The sequence below is a fragment of the Anabrus simplex genome, chromosome 1 (genome assembly GCF_040414725.1).
Source record: "Anabrus simplex isolate iqAnaSimp1 chromosome 1, ASM4041472v1, whole genome shotgun sequence".
Taxonomy (NCBI): domain Eukaryota; kingdom Metazoa; phylum Arthropoda; class Insecta; order Orthoptera; family Tettigoniidae; genus Anabrus; species Anabrus simplex.
The window spans coordinates 1,646,785,910-1,646,803,003 of NC_090265.1; the positions used below are offsets into that span (position 1 = coordinate 1,646,785,910).

The 17,094-nt window shown below is 40.9% G+C and overlaps 1 protein-coding gene across 1 annotated transcript in view; it reads right to left on the reverse strand.

Annotated features, from left to right (window-relative positions):
• LOC136863409 (ankyrin repeat and death domain-containing protein 1A-like) overlaps window positions 1-1,376 on the reverse strand; it is a 164,648-nt gene extending 163,272 nt beyond the window's left edge. Inside the window, exon 1 of the mRNA XM_068226438.1 lies at window positions 1,299-1,376. Within this exon, the coding sequence (XP_068082539.1) occupies window positions 1,299-1,376 (78 nt within the window). The remainder of the gene's footprint in view (window positions 1-1,298) is intronic.
• Window positions 1,377-17,094: the final 15,718 nt, after the last annotated feature.

The window sequence follows — 17,094 nt, forward strand, 5'->3', positions numbered from 1 at the left end:
ATTCGCAATTCGTTCATTCACTATAGCACTCTAGTGCTCAGAAGCACTCACCCCACAGCGCTGTCCCTCAGAAAACTGAACCGTCTCGCTCCTCGACTCAGCTCACTTAACCGACTACACTCCACTCCTGACTTGTCTGGGCCGCCTTAAATAGGGAGGCCAGTGGTTTCAGAAAAGTCCGGAAGCTGGGAACGCTCAGAAACCTCTCAGATACTAAATTTCTCGAGGTTTATGGTTATAATTATCGGTTCTAAAAGAGACACCAGAGGGAGACCCGCACATCCTACTACAAGCTCCTCCTTTCAGGAGTAGACAAGCAGACAGCAGCTGTGCCATTGCTCGGTTGTAGGCTCGTCCAGACCAGCTCGCTCCACTCGGCTGGGAATCAGCATGGTGTACACTGTCACAATATTGTAGTGAAAGGTACGACAGTGGATGGACAAGTAACGCACAACGCCACTCGTCTGGTCTGCTAATACGGAATGTTGGCGTTCCGAAAATCAGCCTATTTCCCACAAGCAGTTTCAGACAAACTGTATATTACGTTTTTCTTAGTTGCTTTACGTCGCACCGTTGGGACAGGAAAGGCCTAGGAATGGGAAGGAAGCGGCCGTGACCTTAAGGTACAGCCCCAGCATTTGCCTGGTGTGAAAATGGGAAAGCACGGAAAACCATATTCAATGCTGCCGACAGTGGGGTTCGAACCCACTATCTCCCAAATACAGGATACTGGCCGCACTTAAGCGATTGCAGCTATCGAGCTCGGTAAGATGGGTATTATGGCGACGATGGAATGGGGAATAGCTAGGTGTAGGAAGAAAGGGACTGTGACCTTACATGAAGTATAGATCCAGCACTTGACTGGTACGAAAATGGGAAACCACGGAAAACTATCGTCATGTCGGTCGACATTGGGGTTCAAACCCACTATCTCCTGAATGCAAGCGCTTAGGTTCGTGACCTAAACCACGCAGGCACTTATTCAGTCTCTGAATTGTTTACGAATGTAGAACACTTTGAATTTTAAAAAAATGATTATTTAATATGTCTTTCTCGATATTCCCAGGCCGGAGTGTTTCGTCATAGACTATAGTTACCGGTACCTATTTGATAGTTGTTCTGTTTCGACTCGTGCGTGGGCTGTTGTACTTCTACTTCTGCGTGATCTTTTTAGTCAGTCTGTGTAGGCTGTGGGTACTTGGTCCATAGCATGAAGAATGAGGCATATTGGGTACTGGCTCGAAACTCCCCTCCCACTGGGCTCGCATGGCGCAAAGCCCCGAAGGGCCTTGGTCTACCAAGCGATCGCTGCTCAGCTGGAAAGCCTGCAGATTATGAGGAAACGTCTGGTCGGCACGTCGAATGCTCCCGGCCATTTTTCATGGCTTTCATGACCGGGGCGCTATCTCACCGTCAAATAGCTCCATAATTACAATCAAGTAGGCTGAGTATACTTCGAACCAGCCATCCATCCCCGGTACAAGTACATGACTCGACTGAGAATTGAGCCCGGGGCCTCCGGGTAAGAGGAATGCGCACTACCCCTACACCACGGGTCGGCTACTGACGCGAAAAGTGGCAATGTTAATTGAGTCCCAGGTAACAACTAGTCCTGGCGAGTGTTGAGTAGACGCTTTCTGTAATCAATTTTCCCATGGCCAGGCAACTAGCATTACCCAGGGAATAACGCATGTAGGCTGTTAGGATCATCCCCACAAAACAAAATATTTTAAAAAAGTTAAATATTTAAAAATGCACGATGATTAAAATTTCAAAGGAAGGTTTTCACTAAAAATGAGGAGGAACTTTCTCTCGTTTCCTTCCATGCAGTTTTATTTACTGTAATTACACATTTATGATGGTAAGAAAATTAAAACTATTTTACCGAATTCAGTAGTATAAATGTCTCCTCCCGTAACAATAAGCGCCATTGTTTTCTAATAAAATGCACCTTTTCATCTCTTTGGCCCATTTTCTGTACTCCTAGGAAAAGTGTAGACTTTTGATTGAAAATCTTTCAGTACATTACGTCAATAAAGTTGAAAATCAAAGGGTAGACTTTATACATTCATGAATTCTAGTGAATACGGAAAGATTCACACGTGCTCTTAATTCTGTTTGGACCGAGCTCGATAGCTGCAGTCGCTTAAGTGCGGCCAGTATCCAGTAATCGGATGATAGTGGGTTCGAACCCCACTGTGGACAGCCCTGAAGATGGTTTTCCGTGGTTTCCCATTTTCACACCAGGCAAATGCTGGGGCTGTACCTTAATTAAAGCTAAGGTCACTTCCTTCCCATTCCTAGGCCTTTCCTATCCCATCGTCGCCATAAGACATATCTGTGTCGGTGCCACGTAAAGCAAATAGCGAAAAAATATCTGTTTGGAGAGGAAGAATGTTCGCATCATAGAACGAAAGGCTTCTTTGAGTTTAATCGAATGCACACAATTCTAATGTAGATAAAGTATTAGCTGCTGAAATCTGGATCTAATTTACCGAGATCAAGGACACAATTTGCAAAGCAGGCAAGAACTCGTAACTCACCAGGATTCAGTTTACGTTGACCGAGGATACATTTTTCTATGAGAACTGTATACCGTCTTCACTGAAACTTCTGGGTAGAAAATATTGCATTATATCGTTATTTATAATCCAATGAGAACTAGTTCTGTCATTTATCACTGCAACTCGTATGCTTTCAAGGAGAAGAGAGTCTGACTTGTGTTTGCATTATGAAAGCCCCGCAGCAACCACATTACCGCTCATTAACCTGGTTAGTCTTCATTTTACTCCCAGCAAACAACGTTAATTGTGAACAGACTGCGGTGCTCACATTCGAGAGATAACAGTAAAGGGGACGAATCATTCAGAGCATAGTTATCCTTAAGTATATACATGCACATATGTACAGTGAATTTCTCTCATCGGCTGGCCGCCCGGCTTATTAGTGTCCCGTTGACTCCGCGGGACAGCAACAAGTACAGCTCTTCGCTCACTTTATCAGTGCATGACATGAGATAACAATTAAAATTAAGAAAATAAGAATTAGAATTTTAGAAATTAAGAAATAAGCTCGTATCTTATGACAGCAGATATAGGAAATGTTCTCCTGCATCCACACATTTCGAGCATCGTCTTAGGAAACTCCAATTCACACGCGTAAGTTCAACTTCCGTTTCAATTTTAACATTTTCATAGCCCGCCATAGGGATTTTGTAGGCATATGTTATAATATTTCTGTGATTTCGTTTAATTTCTCCTCGTTAATTACACGTGTTTAACTCTTCGCTTCTTATCGGGTAAAGAACCAGTCCCTCTCAGTTCGTTTACGAGTTTCCGCACGGTCTACGCGGAGGGAGTACACCTATAAATTGTGTTACAAATCCGAACGACTTCCCTGCAAGAATCAGTTTTCACATAATTATTGTACATAGATACCCTCTCCTCTACCGAATACATATGAGGAGGCATTGTGAGAATTATACCCTGAAGTAACACTCACATCTCGACAAGAGTTGGAGCGTCAGATCAACACTTAATACACGTTCAAAGCACGGACCTGAACTGTGAAGTGTGGGCATTCTCGTGCTGTCGCTGCGCTCTGTAACGGGAAGTGATGAGTCAACGGGAGGCACATAAGCTGGGGGCGTCTGCTGGCCAACCGATGGGAAAAACTCACTCTAGAATAATGGATAATTTATTGAATGTTGTCGAATAGTGGGGAGAGATTCGGTTGGCCTATGCTAGCGAGTTGGTATTCATGGTGGACTGTGCTGAAAGCCTGCAATCCAATACCTTGTGGCATGAAAACAGGTGCATCAAGTATAATCGGAATCGTTTATTGTAACATCGCTTTCAACGACGTGTTGTATATAAGGGCGAAATTTAACGGTCCTTTTCATCTCTTTGGCCCATTTTCTGTACTCCTAGGTAAAGTGTAGACGTTATTGCTGATACATTTCTCCAAAAATGTTATCACAATTCACCCTTTTATACGATATGTCGTAATAAGCGATGTCGTTATAAGCGATTTTTAGGATTATATAAACACTGTATTTTAAAAAATCGCTTATAACCGAGCTCGGTAGCTGCAGTCGCTTAAGCGCGGCCAGTATCCAGTATTCGGGAGATAGTAGGATCGAATCCCACTGTCGGCAGCCCTTAAGATGGTTTTCCGTGGTTTCCCATTTTCACACCAGGCAAATGCTGGGGCTGTACCTTAATTAAGGCCACAGCCGCTTCCTTCCGACTCCTAGCCCTTCCCTGTCCCATCGTCGCCGTAAGACCTATCTGTGTCGGTGCGACGTAAAGCAACTAGGAAAAAAATCGCTTATAACGACATCGCTTATTACGACATATCGTATAAAAGGGTGAATTGTGATAACATTTTGGGATAAATGTATCAGCAATAACGTCCAACGGTGATTTTTTTACGTATTTGGGGATTGCTGACAACAATGTAACGCTTATTACCGTGGATTTCAAATCGGTCTGTCTGTTAAACAGTCAAGGCAAGCATTGCTGTGAAGATATTGCAAAAGAAAAAGAAAGAGTTTAATACTGAAGAAAATATTAGAAAATTGGGAAACAAACGTCAGCATAGCGAAGGAATAAGTAGTACCACACTGAACGATTTTTACTATTTGGAAGGACAAACATAAAATATCACTTTTTGAGAAAATTTTTAAAAATTAAGCAGGCCAGTTCATCCAAGCACAAAGATACTGAATAATCTTTACTCAGATGGTTTAAGCAGTAAAGAATAAATAATTTTCCGATCAATGGACCGCTTTTCAAGCGAAAGCCAATGACATTTCTCACAGTTCCTCTCTATAAATATAGTTCTTATTTCACTAATGCTTTTTGAAAGTTTTAGCTTTATTCTCTTAATTATCTATGTAATGTGCAGTCTAAGTCTTACAAATATGACACTTTCAGCAGAAATAACAACAACAACAAAAAAACACCGACAAACTATTTGTGCGGCTATCGGTTATAACGATCTTGCTTGACTGTCCCTTCGGGGTCGTGGTAACCGATTTCGACTGTATTACCACAAGAAGGTAGAATGCCAGGTAAGAAATACGAAACTGGAACACGTACAAACCGTAAATGAAATGAAATGGCGTATGCCTTTTAGTGCCGGAAGTGTCCGAGGACATGTTCGGCTCGCCAAGTGCAAGTCTTTCGATTTGACTCCCTTAGACGACCTGCGCGTCGTGATGAAGATGAAGTGATGTTGAAGACGACACATACACCGAGCCCCGTGCCAGCGAAATTATCCAATGATGGTTAAAATTCAAGACTCCGCCGGGAATCGAACCCGGGACCCCTATGACCAAAGGCTAGCACGCTAACCATTTGGCCATGGAGCCGGACTACAAACCGTAAATGCAACTGAATTAAGGTACAGCATATCTGACGTAGCGAGCTCACATTTGCGTTCAGCGGTATTCTGCAAGAAGGAATTCAGCTCCCGGACGAAACTATCTATTGTACCGGTTACGACCTGTACATGCCGTATTTTTTGGCTATCAATTGTAATTCATCATCACGCAAGACGTTCAGAGCGAACTTGGTTTGTTTACGGTCGGAGGAGTGAGCAGGCGAGCCAGCGACAGCTGTGTGTAGAGTTAGCTGTGTGTGTGACGTAGCTGCAGGGACAGGATAGACTATCCGCCTGACGCGACGTGTAGCCTGCATGGCCTGTTATGTTCTGGATATGAACGTCACGCCTTCGCGAACATTCGGTTGAAAAAAATTCAAGACTTGAGATATATGTCATTTTGAAGAGGATAACATAAACGTCTCAAATTGCGAATCTCAAGGAAATTCGTCGAGGGATTCGCGAGATAATCAGCCACTAGGAGATCACGTTTTATGATGACGTCGGAGCCCCAAACTGAATATAAGCTGAGCTCACTAGATCCGATCAGCCATTCATAGCTGGGTGTCCAGCCTGATTCTCCACGCTGCAGTGTTTATCGAAGTGCTGACAGAGGCTATGTTCGAATATTCAAAGTCTTTGTGTGGGACTTAAACTCTGACTGTTAAGTTGAAATTATTCAGTGTTCGCGTGTGAACCCTAATGTATAACAGTCTTTATAATGAACATTGAGTCTATCAGTTAAGTTGAACTTGTAATTTTTGCGTGTGATGAAGATCAAGTCTTTATATAGTAGACTTGGATTATATCCGTCAAGTTGAAAAAAATGTTGCGTGTGTTGGAACTCTGATTATGACAAGTCATGTGTTGGACTTAGGTGACAACAGTTGAGTTGAACTTATATTCCGTGCGCTTATGGAAACTTCTCGATATAACTTGCATTTGTTCTTGTAGAACTGAGTTTATTACCACGTTGCCTGTGTGAAACTCAGCCTATGAACAAACATATCATTAATTTCAGTGTGACACTACTACGTTATACTTATTAACTGTGACATTTTGTTAAATCTTAGTCAGCAAAATTTTATTTATGAACAAGGGTGTTTATGAAAGTGTTCGAACTTTCGCATGAATGTTAATGCAAGTGATTACAGTAACTCAAACTGTGTTCTTTATCCAATTCAAACAAAATTGTGTACTATTTCTTCTGAACAGTGTGTAAATTATTTGTGTGTGACTGACAGCAGTGTCTTTGACAAACTCTTGAACAGTCACCTATTCTTGTTATGTCAAGTGCACCTATCAACGCACTGTACTTTTCATTTCAACCTTACCTCTACGTCAAAATGTTTAGTATTATTTCATGACTGGCAGCAGTGTCTTTGATAAACTTTAGAGCAGTCATACATTTCTTTCAATGTCAAGTGCTACTTCATTTGGTGGAAAATCACCACGAACTGTGCCATGTGCGTGAACAATTTTCAGTTTCATTATTTCTATTAATGAACTGTGCTTTATTTTCTTCCAATCTCGATGCTACCCGCATCTTCAACTTTAGTGAACTTATAAATTATATCTACAAGATTAAGAGTAAATTCGACTTCATATACCAACCATATTAACTGAAACAGTGCTGTTAAACCAAAGTGTCGGGGGACTGTGTAAATTCGGACACTCGTGTAAGTTATGTGACGAATGATTACCACGCAACATCTTCGGAGATCGTCGGAGAACGTCGACTATCAACAGTAAAGTAATGTGCAATTTGAAACGCATTTTCTGAATAAAAAGACTATTATTCAAACTCTTTAAAACATTTCTTGTAGATAGGACCCTGCCTCCTGTACCAAGCCCTAGCTAGAAATCACCCAGTATTGCCCTGAGAACTATTTCGTGCTAACTTTAAAATTAATTCATAAAGTCGGGCTATTTTACTGGTACACTACACAAATACATCAGTCAGTTTTTAGATTGATTATTCTGTGCGGTAGTAAAGGGGAGGCTAAAGATATATTATTTATTATTTAACATTAATAGACATAGAATTAGCGAGAATGACTGCTGGAAAAACTGGGTGGGAGCAATGGCAGGAATTTCATTGCATCGATCTTAATATTAACAGCCAGGTTTTTACAGTCACATCCATGAAAAACACTGTCATGACATAAATGCAGTGATTACACCTGAGAGAGAATTTCCCTGTTCGCTTCTGTGGTGTAGTGGTTAGTGTGATTAGCTGCCAAACCTGAAGGCCCAGGTTCGATTCACTGCTCTTCCATGAAATTTGAAAAGTTGTACGAGGGCTGAATCGGGGTCCACTCAGCCTCTGGCGGTCAACTGAGTAGACGGGGGTTCGATTTCCACCTCAGGCATCCTCGGAGTGGTTTTCCGTAGTTTCCCATTTCTCTCCAAGGCAAATGGTCACGGATGCTTCCTTCTCTCTTGCTTGTCTATCCCTTCCAATCTCTCCATCCTCCATAAGGCCCCTTTTCAGCATTGCAATTGACGCCACTTGGGCGAGGTACTGGTCTTATTTTTCAGTTGTATCCCACCCGACCAAAAGCCTGACGGTCCAGAACAGTGTTCTTGGGGCTGTAGAGGTGGTTTCCCTCACTGAGTCCAAAAACGGAAAGTCCAATCCTGGAGGGTAAGCGGATTAGTATAGAACTCTCCCTGTTGGTGAAACTTACTCTCTGACTTTTCCACACGGTTTACGATTATAACATTGTCTGCTGTCCATGTCAGAACTTCACCGACGTTATTTAAAAAGATCAAAATCATTTAACTTTTTTATTACTCAATACAGTGCAAATCGTATGTGAAATTTTTACAAAGGCTTAATTGAGATACCACGGAAAACCATCTTCAGGGCTGCCGACCGTGGGGTTTTAACCCTCTGTATTCCGGATTCAAGCTCACAGCCACGCGCCGCTAACCGCACGGTCACCTCGCCCGGTCTGCTTTTCTCATATCATTGTATAGTCACCTGTCCGGCTCCATGGCTAAATGGTTAGCGTGCTGGCCTTTGGTCACAGAGGTCCCGGGTTCGATTCCCGGCAGGGTCGGGAATTTTAACCATCATTGGTTAATTTCACTGGCACTGGGGCTGGGTGTATTTGTCGTCTTCATCATCATTTCATCCTCACCACGACGCGCAGGTCACCTACGGGTGTTAAATCGAAAGACCTGCACCTGGCGAGCCGAACATGTCCTCGGACACTCCCGGCACTAAAAGCCATACGCCATTTCATTTGTATAGTCACCTGTACCTGTAGATCTCACATATGGACTCGGCCAAGTTTTAAGACCGGTTGTTCATTGTCAGCCTTATTTAAAGGAGTGCATTCTCTGACGCATGTTTTTGTAGTAGTAGGTAGTGTTGTGTATGAAAGAAGAGGTGTAAATTAAGTCAAAAATCGCATTCCCCGAGTAAAAAGAAAGAGAAATGGCGTATGGCTTTTAGTGCCGGGATTTGTCCGAGGACCTTGGCTCGTCAGGTGCAGTAACCAATTGTGGTTGAAATTCCAGGCCCAACCGAGAATCGAACCCAGGACCCCTGTGGCCAAAGGCCAGCACGCTAACCATTTAGTCATGGAGCCGGACCTTCCCCGAGTAACATTTGTTAACTATATGCTGCTAAAATCTCCAGTTTAGACGGGAATCGTACCCAGGCCACTACAGCCCTCACCGCATGAAGCTGATGGACAAAATTTGTAGCTATACATCATCTGTCTCTCTCTCTCTTGGGCGTATAATCGTAAAATGTGTTATAAAATGAACGCATCAAAAAGTTAGCTGCAATATCCAGCTAACACATTCTTGGTTGCCAGCGTATCCTACATTGAAGCAGGTGTCCAGAAACAGCTCAAGACACAAGCCGTATTCATTGATCTCACATCAGCATTTGCTGCGGTGTGGAGGGAAGGTTTAATTTACAAGCTCCTCTGAATTTCGCCCTGTAAAACCGTCACGCAGGTCATCACTAACATGCTCAATAAGAGAAGATTCCCTGTCTGTATGTTAAAGAGCGTGAGCATGGAAAGAAAGCTCAAAAACGGCTTGCAACAACATTGAGCGAATTCTGTTATGCTGATGATATAACACTGACAGAGGAAAAGCTATAGAGAGGTCTAGACTCACTAGGAACTTACTTCAAGAAATCTAGACTGAATCCTAACCCTATCAAAACAGAGGTGTCTTGCTTTCATCTGAACAAACGTCAAGCTTAAACTAAACTTGACATTAAATTTTGTGTGATTTCGCCTACTTGTTTTTACGGCTGACGATGACCTGGACTAGGGTCGAAACCGGTCCCATTTAAATAAGAATGTAATTACTACATTTCTTTCTTTTATGTATTGAATTGGTTGAACTTCAATTATTTTTAATTTTTAATGTTAATAATTTCAATACGGAACAATGAAATTTTTATCTTTAAATACAAAGTATTTAGTCAATACTCTAAATCGCACACTTTCCATGTTTGGCCATGCGGTTAGGGGTGTTTTGCTGTGAGCTTGCTTCCGGGAGATAGTGGGTTCGAAACCCACTGTTGGCAGCACTGAAGATGGTTTTCCGTGGTTTCGCATGTTCACACCAGGCAAATGCTGGGGCTGTACCTTAATTAAGGCCACGGCCGCTTCCTTCCAACGCCTAGGCATTTCCTATCCCATCGTTGCCATAATACCTATCTGTGTCGGCACGACGTAAAGCCATTAGCAAAAAAAAAAAAAAAAAAAAAGCTTAAGACACGCGACAACATTCTTCAGAACGTATGTGGCTCAATTTGGGGAACATCTGCAGTCACTTTACGATCTTCTGCTTTGGAACTAGTCTTCTCTTGCACTGAGTACTGTGCACCAGCGTTGTTGAAGAGCCCTTACACACGATTCATCGACACACAGATAAATGCTAGTGTGGCATCATCCAATCCACTCTCCTTTACTGGTTCCCAGTTTTGTCAGATGTAATGCCATGTGATTTAACCCGTAGTGAGGCACGCTTCATTCTGTAACGCTAGTGATCGCATGTCGGTTCTTTCGCCGCCCTTGGTTCTTGTGACGAAATTGCTGGCTACATCGTTTGCATGGTTAATAGAGCCTTGCAAGTCGCAAAGAGGATTTTTTAAAATGTAGTATAAACTGTTTTAAACAATGCTTCTGAATTGTTATCGCCCCCTCCTCCTATGTGCGTAGTAAACTAGAACATGTTGATGATAAAACAATTGTCTGGTAAATTTGTACAGATTGTCGTATTATTCTTTCTTAAAATGGAAGTCCCATCGGTATCTGATAAATCACTCCAAGCGTTAGCTTCCTCATCAGAAATTTCATTCCCTGTGTCCGTGTTATCATCACATTCTTGGAAAATACCTTCTTCCCCCACTTGATATCCACTAATTTCGACTTTATCAAAGACCTATCCTTAAGGGTTCATAAAATCGAGGAAATGCACCAACTATAAATAAAACAACGTATAACTCGAAATTCAGGAGTGAAAACACTACATCGCTACAAAAAATCTCACGTTCTTTACAAGGCACGCCACGTTCTAAACGACCGACCCTGCGTTTATGAACACTTCACTAAGAGAAAGCAACAAATATAAATATAATTTATAGTTTTAAAAAGGAACAGAGGCTACAACTGGAAACAACACTGCAGGAGACTTTAACGAATGTTATCACTGGTGAAAGAAAAACGGCAGTGAAGGGAGTGACGCGCGATCAACTAAGTGTTAAAGAGAACAAATGCTCTAATTAGACCGCACGAACTCTCAACTGCAAATTTTAGAATACCTTCTCGAAATGCAGAGCCTGAAGTCATGTCACTGACGGTGCCGTGAAGGTTGGTACCAACTTCGTCTCTTTGGAGGAATGGAGATATCGCTGGACAACCAGCACAGACGTTTCTCTGCACAATATCTTTTCTGGAGAGCACCTTCCAAGTGGACATCACTCACCGCTTAAGATCTCGACCTCGCTAAATCGAGTGAGGGCAAAACATGGAAGATGCAAGGACTCCCTTTGGTGGAATTACACTTCAACGTCCGAATGTCACTGTGCCACTCCACGGCAAACAGTTCTCCATGTTGTGAGTGAGTGCAAGTTACGGTGTTATCCAGGTAGTTGGAGTAATATCTGAAGTTTAACAGTAGATTAAAGAATTTAAAATTCAAATTTATACGATGCCCAAATATCCATGTTTCTTGTTTATATACATATTGAACCCATGACCTTTGTGCCCTAAGAACATTATGCATAATGTAACAATTAAACTAAAAGTTGGATTCTTGATAGCATGGATTTGACACGTGACGAGGGGGTGATTACCTTCGGTCCCACGCTGTGGGGTACGTGACGTCCGCCACACGTGTCGACGGCGGAAGAATCTCAAGTCATTTTTATGAACTATTTCAAAGCGCGTGTACATGGCGTGACCACGCCAAGTCAAAAAAATATAGTGCCTATCAAAGGAGGTCAATCATCTCACAAATCGAACCCGTAAAAATTTTAAATGTCCGTGAACACTACCGCCAGAAATGTAGCAAGCATGTAGTCACTTTCAAAACTCTTGAAATTGCAGTTTAGGTAAGTCAGAAAATTTATAGAAATTTTCTTGGCGGCAAAGGGAGAGATCCGAAGAGAGGGGGTAACTGCTATAAATATGAAGGGACGCCATGACGAAGCTTCCTTCTCCGGCATTTGTGAAACAAAGCGGACGAAAAATTGTTGAGCTGCTCTGCGAAATCAAACCAACGAAAGTAGACTGAGTTCAACTGCAGATTTTAGCCATTGCGGCTAAGTCTTGACTCCATGAGGAGATAGTTTTCTTGAGTGAAATAATTGTACCAGATAGGACGGTCAAAGTACTGAATAAATTCTAATGTGATTAAGTAATTCGTGTGCGTAAATAACTATAGTCCATCGTGTGCACTCAACAAACAAGTGAAGGGTATTTTCGTTTTTTTAAGCATTATTCCAGGAAACCTGAAGAAAATTAATAATGAACTGTGAAGCCATGAATGTAAAAATGGCTAAATAACATGCCAGGGTCACAGGTGAGCCCTATGACGAATACTGGCGTGACGACATGAGGTAGGTGACTTTCCATCTTACTACCTCTTATATCTTGTCTCGTGATTTCTTGTATTTGAATGGGGATATACGACGCAGTGGTCACCCCTACTAAGTTTTGTAAATGTGAGAGTATGACTAAAAGAGTCATTTGTTTTATTTTCCACTTGGATAAAAGTTTGAAGTCTTGCGAGTGCCGTATAATGTTGTAAAAAGGTTATTGAATAGGGTTCCGAAGTGATATCACGTCCAATGTAGATCGTCATCCGTGTGAGTGTACTGCCTATATTTTGTGATGTCAAATTAAGATGTTCATTCGACGTAAAATTCTTCTGTATGCAATTTGACGTTAATAATAATAATCCATGGTCACTCATTTTCAATTGAGCGGAAGCGCGCTGTCGGGTGAGAACCTAGGGTGATGAATTTGGTCACGGAGAGAAACGTTTTTTTTAATGCCCATTTTAAACTGTGTCTGACTGACAATAGAAGATCTAGTAGAATGTTTCAGTCATTTCTCGTAAAAATCAAGTTATTAAATACGATATCATTTATGCGAAGTTATTCATGATTAATGCATTGTGCGATATTAGACGTCGGGATTTCTAGTGAGGATTTTATTCCAGTTCTTTGTCGATGATAATTGTGGAGCTGGGAAACAGAGGTTAGTTTTGTGAATCAGGTTGGACCTGTCATTGAAGCCGGGACACGGAAGCCCGAGGAATGTTTTATATGAGTTGAGATGAGATGTGCGAATCAGGTTAGAGTCCTGTCATTTGAAGCCGGGACATGATAGCCCGAGGAATATTTTATAATGTTGAGAATGGAAAGAAATTCATAGAAATCCATAGCGGTAATAATTGGCGACGCGTATAATTAGTGTGGGCATCTTGAAGCATAATCTGTGCATTTTGTTGGTTAGAATATCGTATTTGTTTAATTATGTCGGCAGAGTTTAAAGGGAGCATTTTGAGAAGTCAGTCAACTGTGAATAAACCAGGTGTTTCCTGTAACTGCCAAGCGAGCTTGGGGGGATGAGAGGCCTCAGTTATGATAACGGGACAGGCTTGGTATTGAGATTGTAATTCTCGGCCAGGGGAAACGTTAAAATGCTGGATTTAGTTGAAATTCATAGCCGGTAATGATCTAAGTATTGTGAAATACTGTAAATGGGGACGTAACGAACATTTGAAATCACGAACTTTGAGTATAAGGAACTGAGTAACCTAATTCAGGGTTGTCCAAAATATAGAGCGATGGTCGTGATGATCGGTTTGTCTGTGACGGGTGTGCAAAATTCATAATGGTAATGACGAGATATGACATCGTAATTATATGGCGAGTTGTTTGGTTTGTACGTAGATTATTAGGATATCCAAGTGTTAATAACGGTTAGGACTAGATTAGATTTTTAAGCATGATATCATGATACAGGATATATATAGCTGGACATGAATTATGTAAAATTCTTTTCCAGCCAGATAAACATCGCAATATTGAACTCACATCACAGCTGCGTAGAAATTTGTGAAGAAACCAGAGTCCGCGGAGATAAAATTTGTTGTTCGTTAATATTTCGTTAAATTATTTAAATTTATTTAATTATTAAATTCAGTGAAACCGCATTTGAAATAACTTTAATCAAGCGAATAACTTGGAGATGCATTCTGGAAATTTTAGTTTGTTTTCTGGGGAATATTAAAAATAAAGTAAAGATTAAAGGGACATATCCGAAGGGAATGGATTTTACTGCCACAAAGTTTGTGAGCATTGCTATTGTTGTAATTATTGAACTTTGATTTATTGATCAGTGAATGTGCTGGGGATAGTAAAGTGGAACTTTGGTCATAAACCGATGTAACTTAATTGTGTTTAGCCTTCAGCCTAGAAACTTGGATGGTCAGGGGGTCATCAACCTCAGTGATTTAGATTAGGGCCATATGCCATCGTAGCATCATTCCTTGCGGTCATCATCCACAATGACTTTAAAGTAACTTAGAAGATTAGATGTCGGTCCATGACATAGACGCAGGTCACATCGATTCAATTAAGGGTCCATGCCGTAGAACCACTGTGTGGCACACACCGATTGGACGGCCTTAATTATACTCAGAGTCCAGAGTTCGTGTTACGAGGGCTGGACCATAACGAATCACTATGATGGTACATGTGGTCTCACATGGAAGCCGAATTTAAGGATTTCCAGACTTTCCTTTCTTAAATGATTAATAATTGAGACAATGGTTTCTAGTAAGAATGCCCATCAGGCAATTACGTTAAAGTCTCACACCAGTGTTCTGACATTTATGTAAAAATGATTGTGGTGTCCAGTGGACACAATTGACTATGACACCGTTGACATAGTAAATTATTTCAGAATTTCCTGAATAAATAGGAATCTTTTAAACAGACCTTTCATTCCAGTAGATAGATTAGAATTACTGAACCCTACCTTTACCTCAGCAAGTGACGAAGACCCCGATACGACCCAAGAGACAGATCTCATGAACTTTGTTGATAGGTAAGGAAGGTAGGTATCCCTCAATATGGACCTAAAGGGTTCAATATGTATATAATTTTAGATGTATGTGTAACTTATCGTCATACGCTTAAATATTAATACGGACAAATTATATTGGAATTATGAATTTGCTCATTCAGGACACATATTTATGTACGGGAATCGAAATCTATGTCATGATAATTACAATGTTATTAGTCCTATTTTACTATTATTATTATTATTATTATTATTATTATTATTATTATTATTATTATTATTATTATTATTATTAATTATTGAGTTATTTTTATATGGCGTGGCTCAGGCTATGAAGCCTGTTGTTATGCCAAACCATGTGCTACATTGTACAAGCTACAGTTTCTTAAGTTGCCTAATTCCCGGGGGAGTTCGCCGTGTGGTTAGGGCGCATGGCTGTGAGCCTGCAACCGGGAGAGAGTGGGTTCGAATCTCATTGTCGGCAGCCCTAAAGATGGTCTTCCGTGGCTTCCTATTTTCACATCAGGCAAATGCTGGGGATGTACTTTAATTAAGGCAACGGCCGCCTCTTCCAACTCCTGGGCCTATCCTGTCCTATTGTCGCCATAAGAACTATCTTTGTCGGTGCGACCTAAAGCCACTAGCAAAACAAAAGTTTCCTAATTACTTATAATTATGAAATTAAACTTAAATAATACTTATAATATAAAGGTGAATTTTTGAGAGTTAATATAAAGAAATATTACATTATATATTAATTTCATAAGTCTGTATACCATTTACAACATCTCTTTTTAAATAAATTTCTACTCTGTATGTCTAATTACAGCCGGAAGGAAATTCCTGTAGCGCATGGTTGCAGGTATGAGTGCGTTTCCGTAACTTGTCGTGCAGTAAACTGGGAATCTCAGCAAGGAAGGGGTTTCTGACCTAATAGGTTTTTGAATGACATGTTTCTAAAATTCGTTCTCGGATAACTTGGTGTGTCTGTACCTAGGACGTTGTGGACTAGCGAGACCGAGTGAAGGTTTCTGCTTTTCTGCCAAATATAAGAAAACGACAGCTATCCAAAACTGGATGATAATGGCAATACTTGGACATATTTAGTACAAAACGGACGCATGTATTATAAGCCCTCTGATGTTTAGCTTTAAGTGTGGTGTTCAGGTTGTTGTATATTACGCCATAATAATCAAGGATGTGTAGAATTAAGCTCTGAACAAGTAACTTCCTCATATTTAGTGGAAGGAGATCCCGGAAACTTTTAAGGGAGTGCAAAGAAGAGAATACTCTTTGGAAAATTTGCGTGGTGTGCTCTATCCAGTTTAAATGCTTATCAAAATTTAGACCAAGGTTCTTTATAGTTTCGTTTATTGGATTGGAGGAATTTTAACACTTTTCAGTTCGGTATGATTATTTTTAGATCCTATTACGATTGCTTGCGATTTTAATGGATTGACTTTAAGAGAATTATTATAACTATCTTATTATTATCCCTTATATTTTCCGGATCATCAGCCTCTAACAAATTTTACTGATTTCGGAGACGCCAATGTACACGAATGTTGTCTCACAAACTTCCTTACAAGTGCTGTTAACTCTATGGACACGAGACTGGCATATTTGACCATTTTCAAACACCACTGTCTAAGAATATAATTCTCTTCTCAATTTTCGGTGTTCCAAAACTAAGGGAAGGGAATATTTTGTTCCACTTTGCTAATGATTCATGCACATTGTATGCCACGCTGAATGTGATGTTCTATACCTCTGAAAAAATATGACAAGAAGAGTTCTTGTGAGAAGCATGAGTGAAACATGTTTCCCTTATTGGGTATTCAAAAGAGATGTGTTCATGGCGTGCCACAGTACTCAGGAGGCTCGTAAAGTAGCCTGCGACAAGCCGAGGTGATGTCGTTTATGGGTCACAAACAGGGTTACATCGCACCGGATGTAAACCACCGACTACAAATGTTCCTTCTTCAGCACGTACAGTTACATTTCATCTTGACTCCAGCTATATACACTGTGTTACCTACATAGCTTTACGACTTTGAGGAGGCAGGGGTTTATTCAAATTGCCCTAACTTAGGGTTGCCAGATTACCGGATAGCAAATAAGGAACACTTCGATT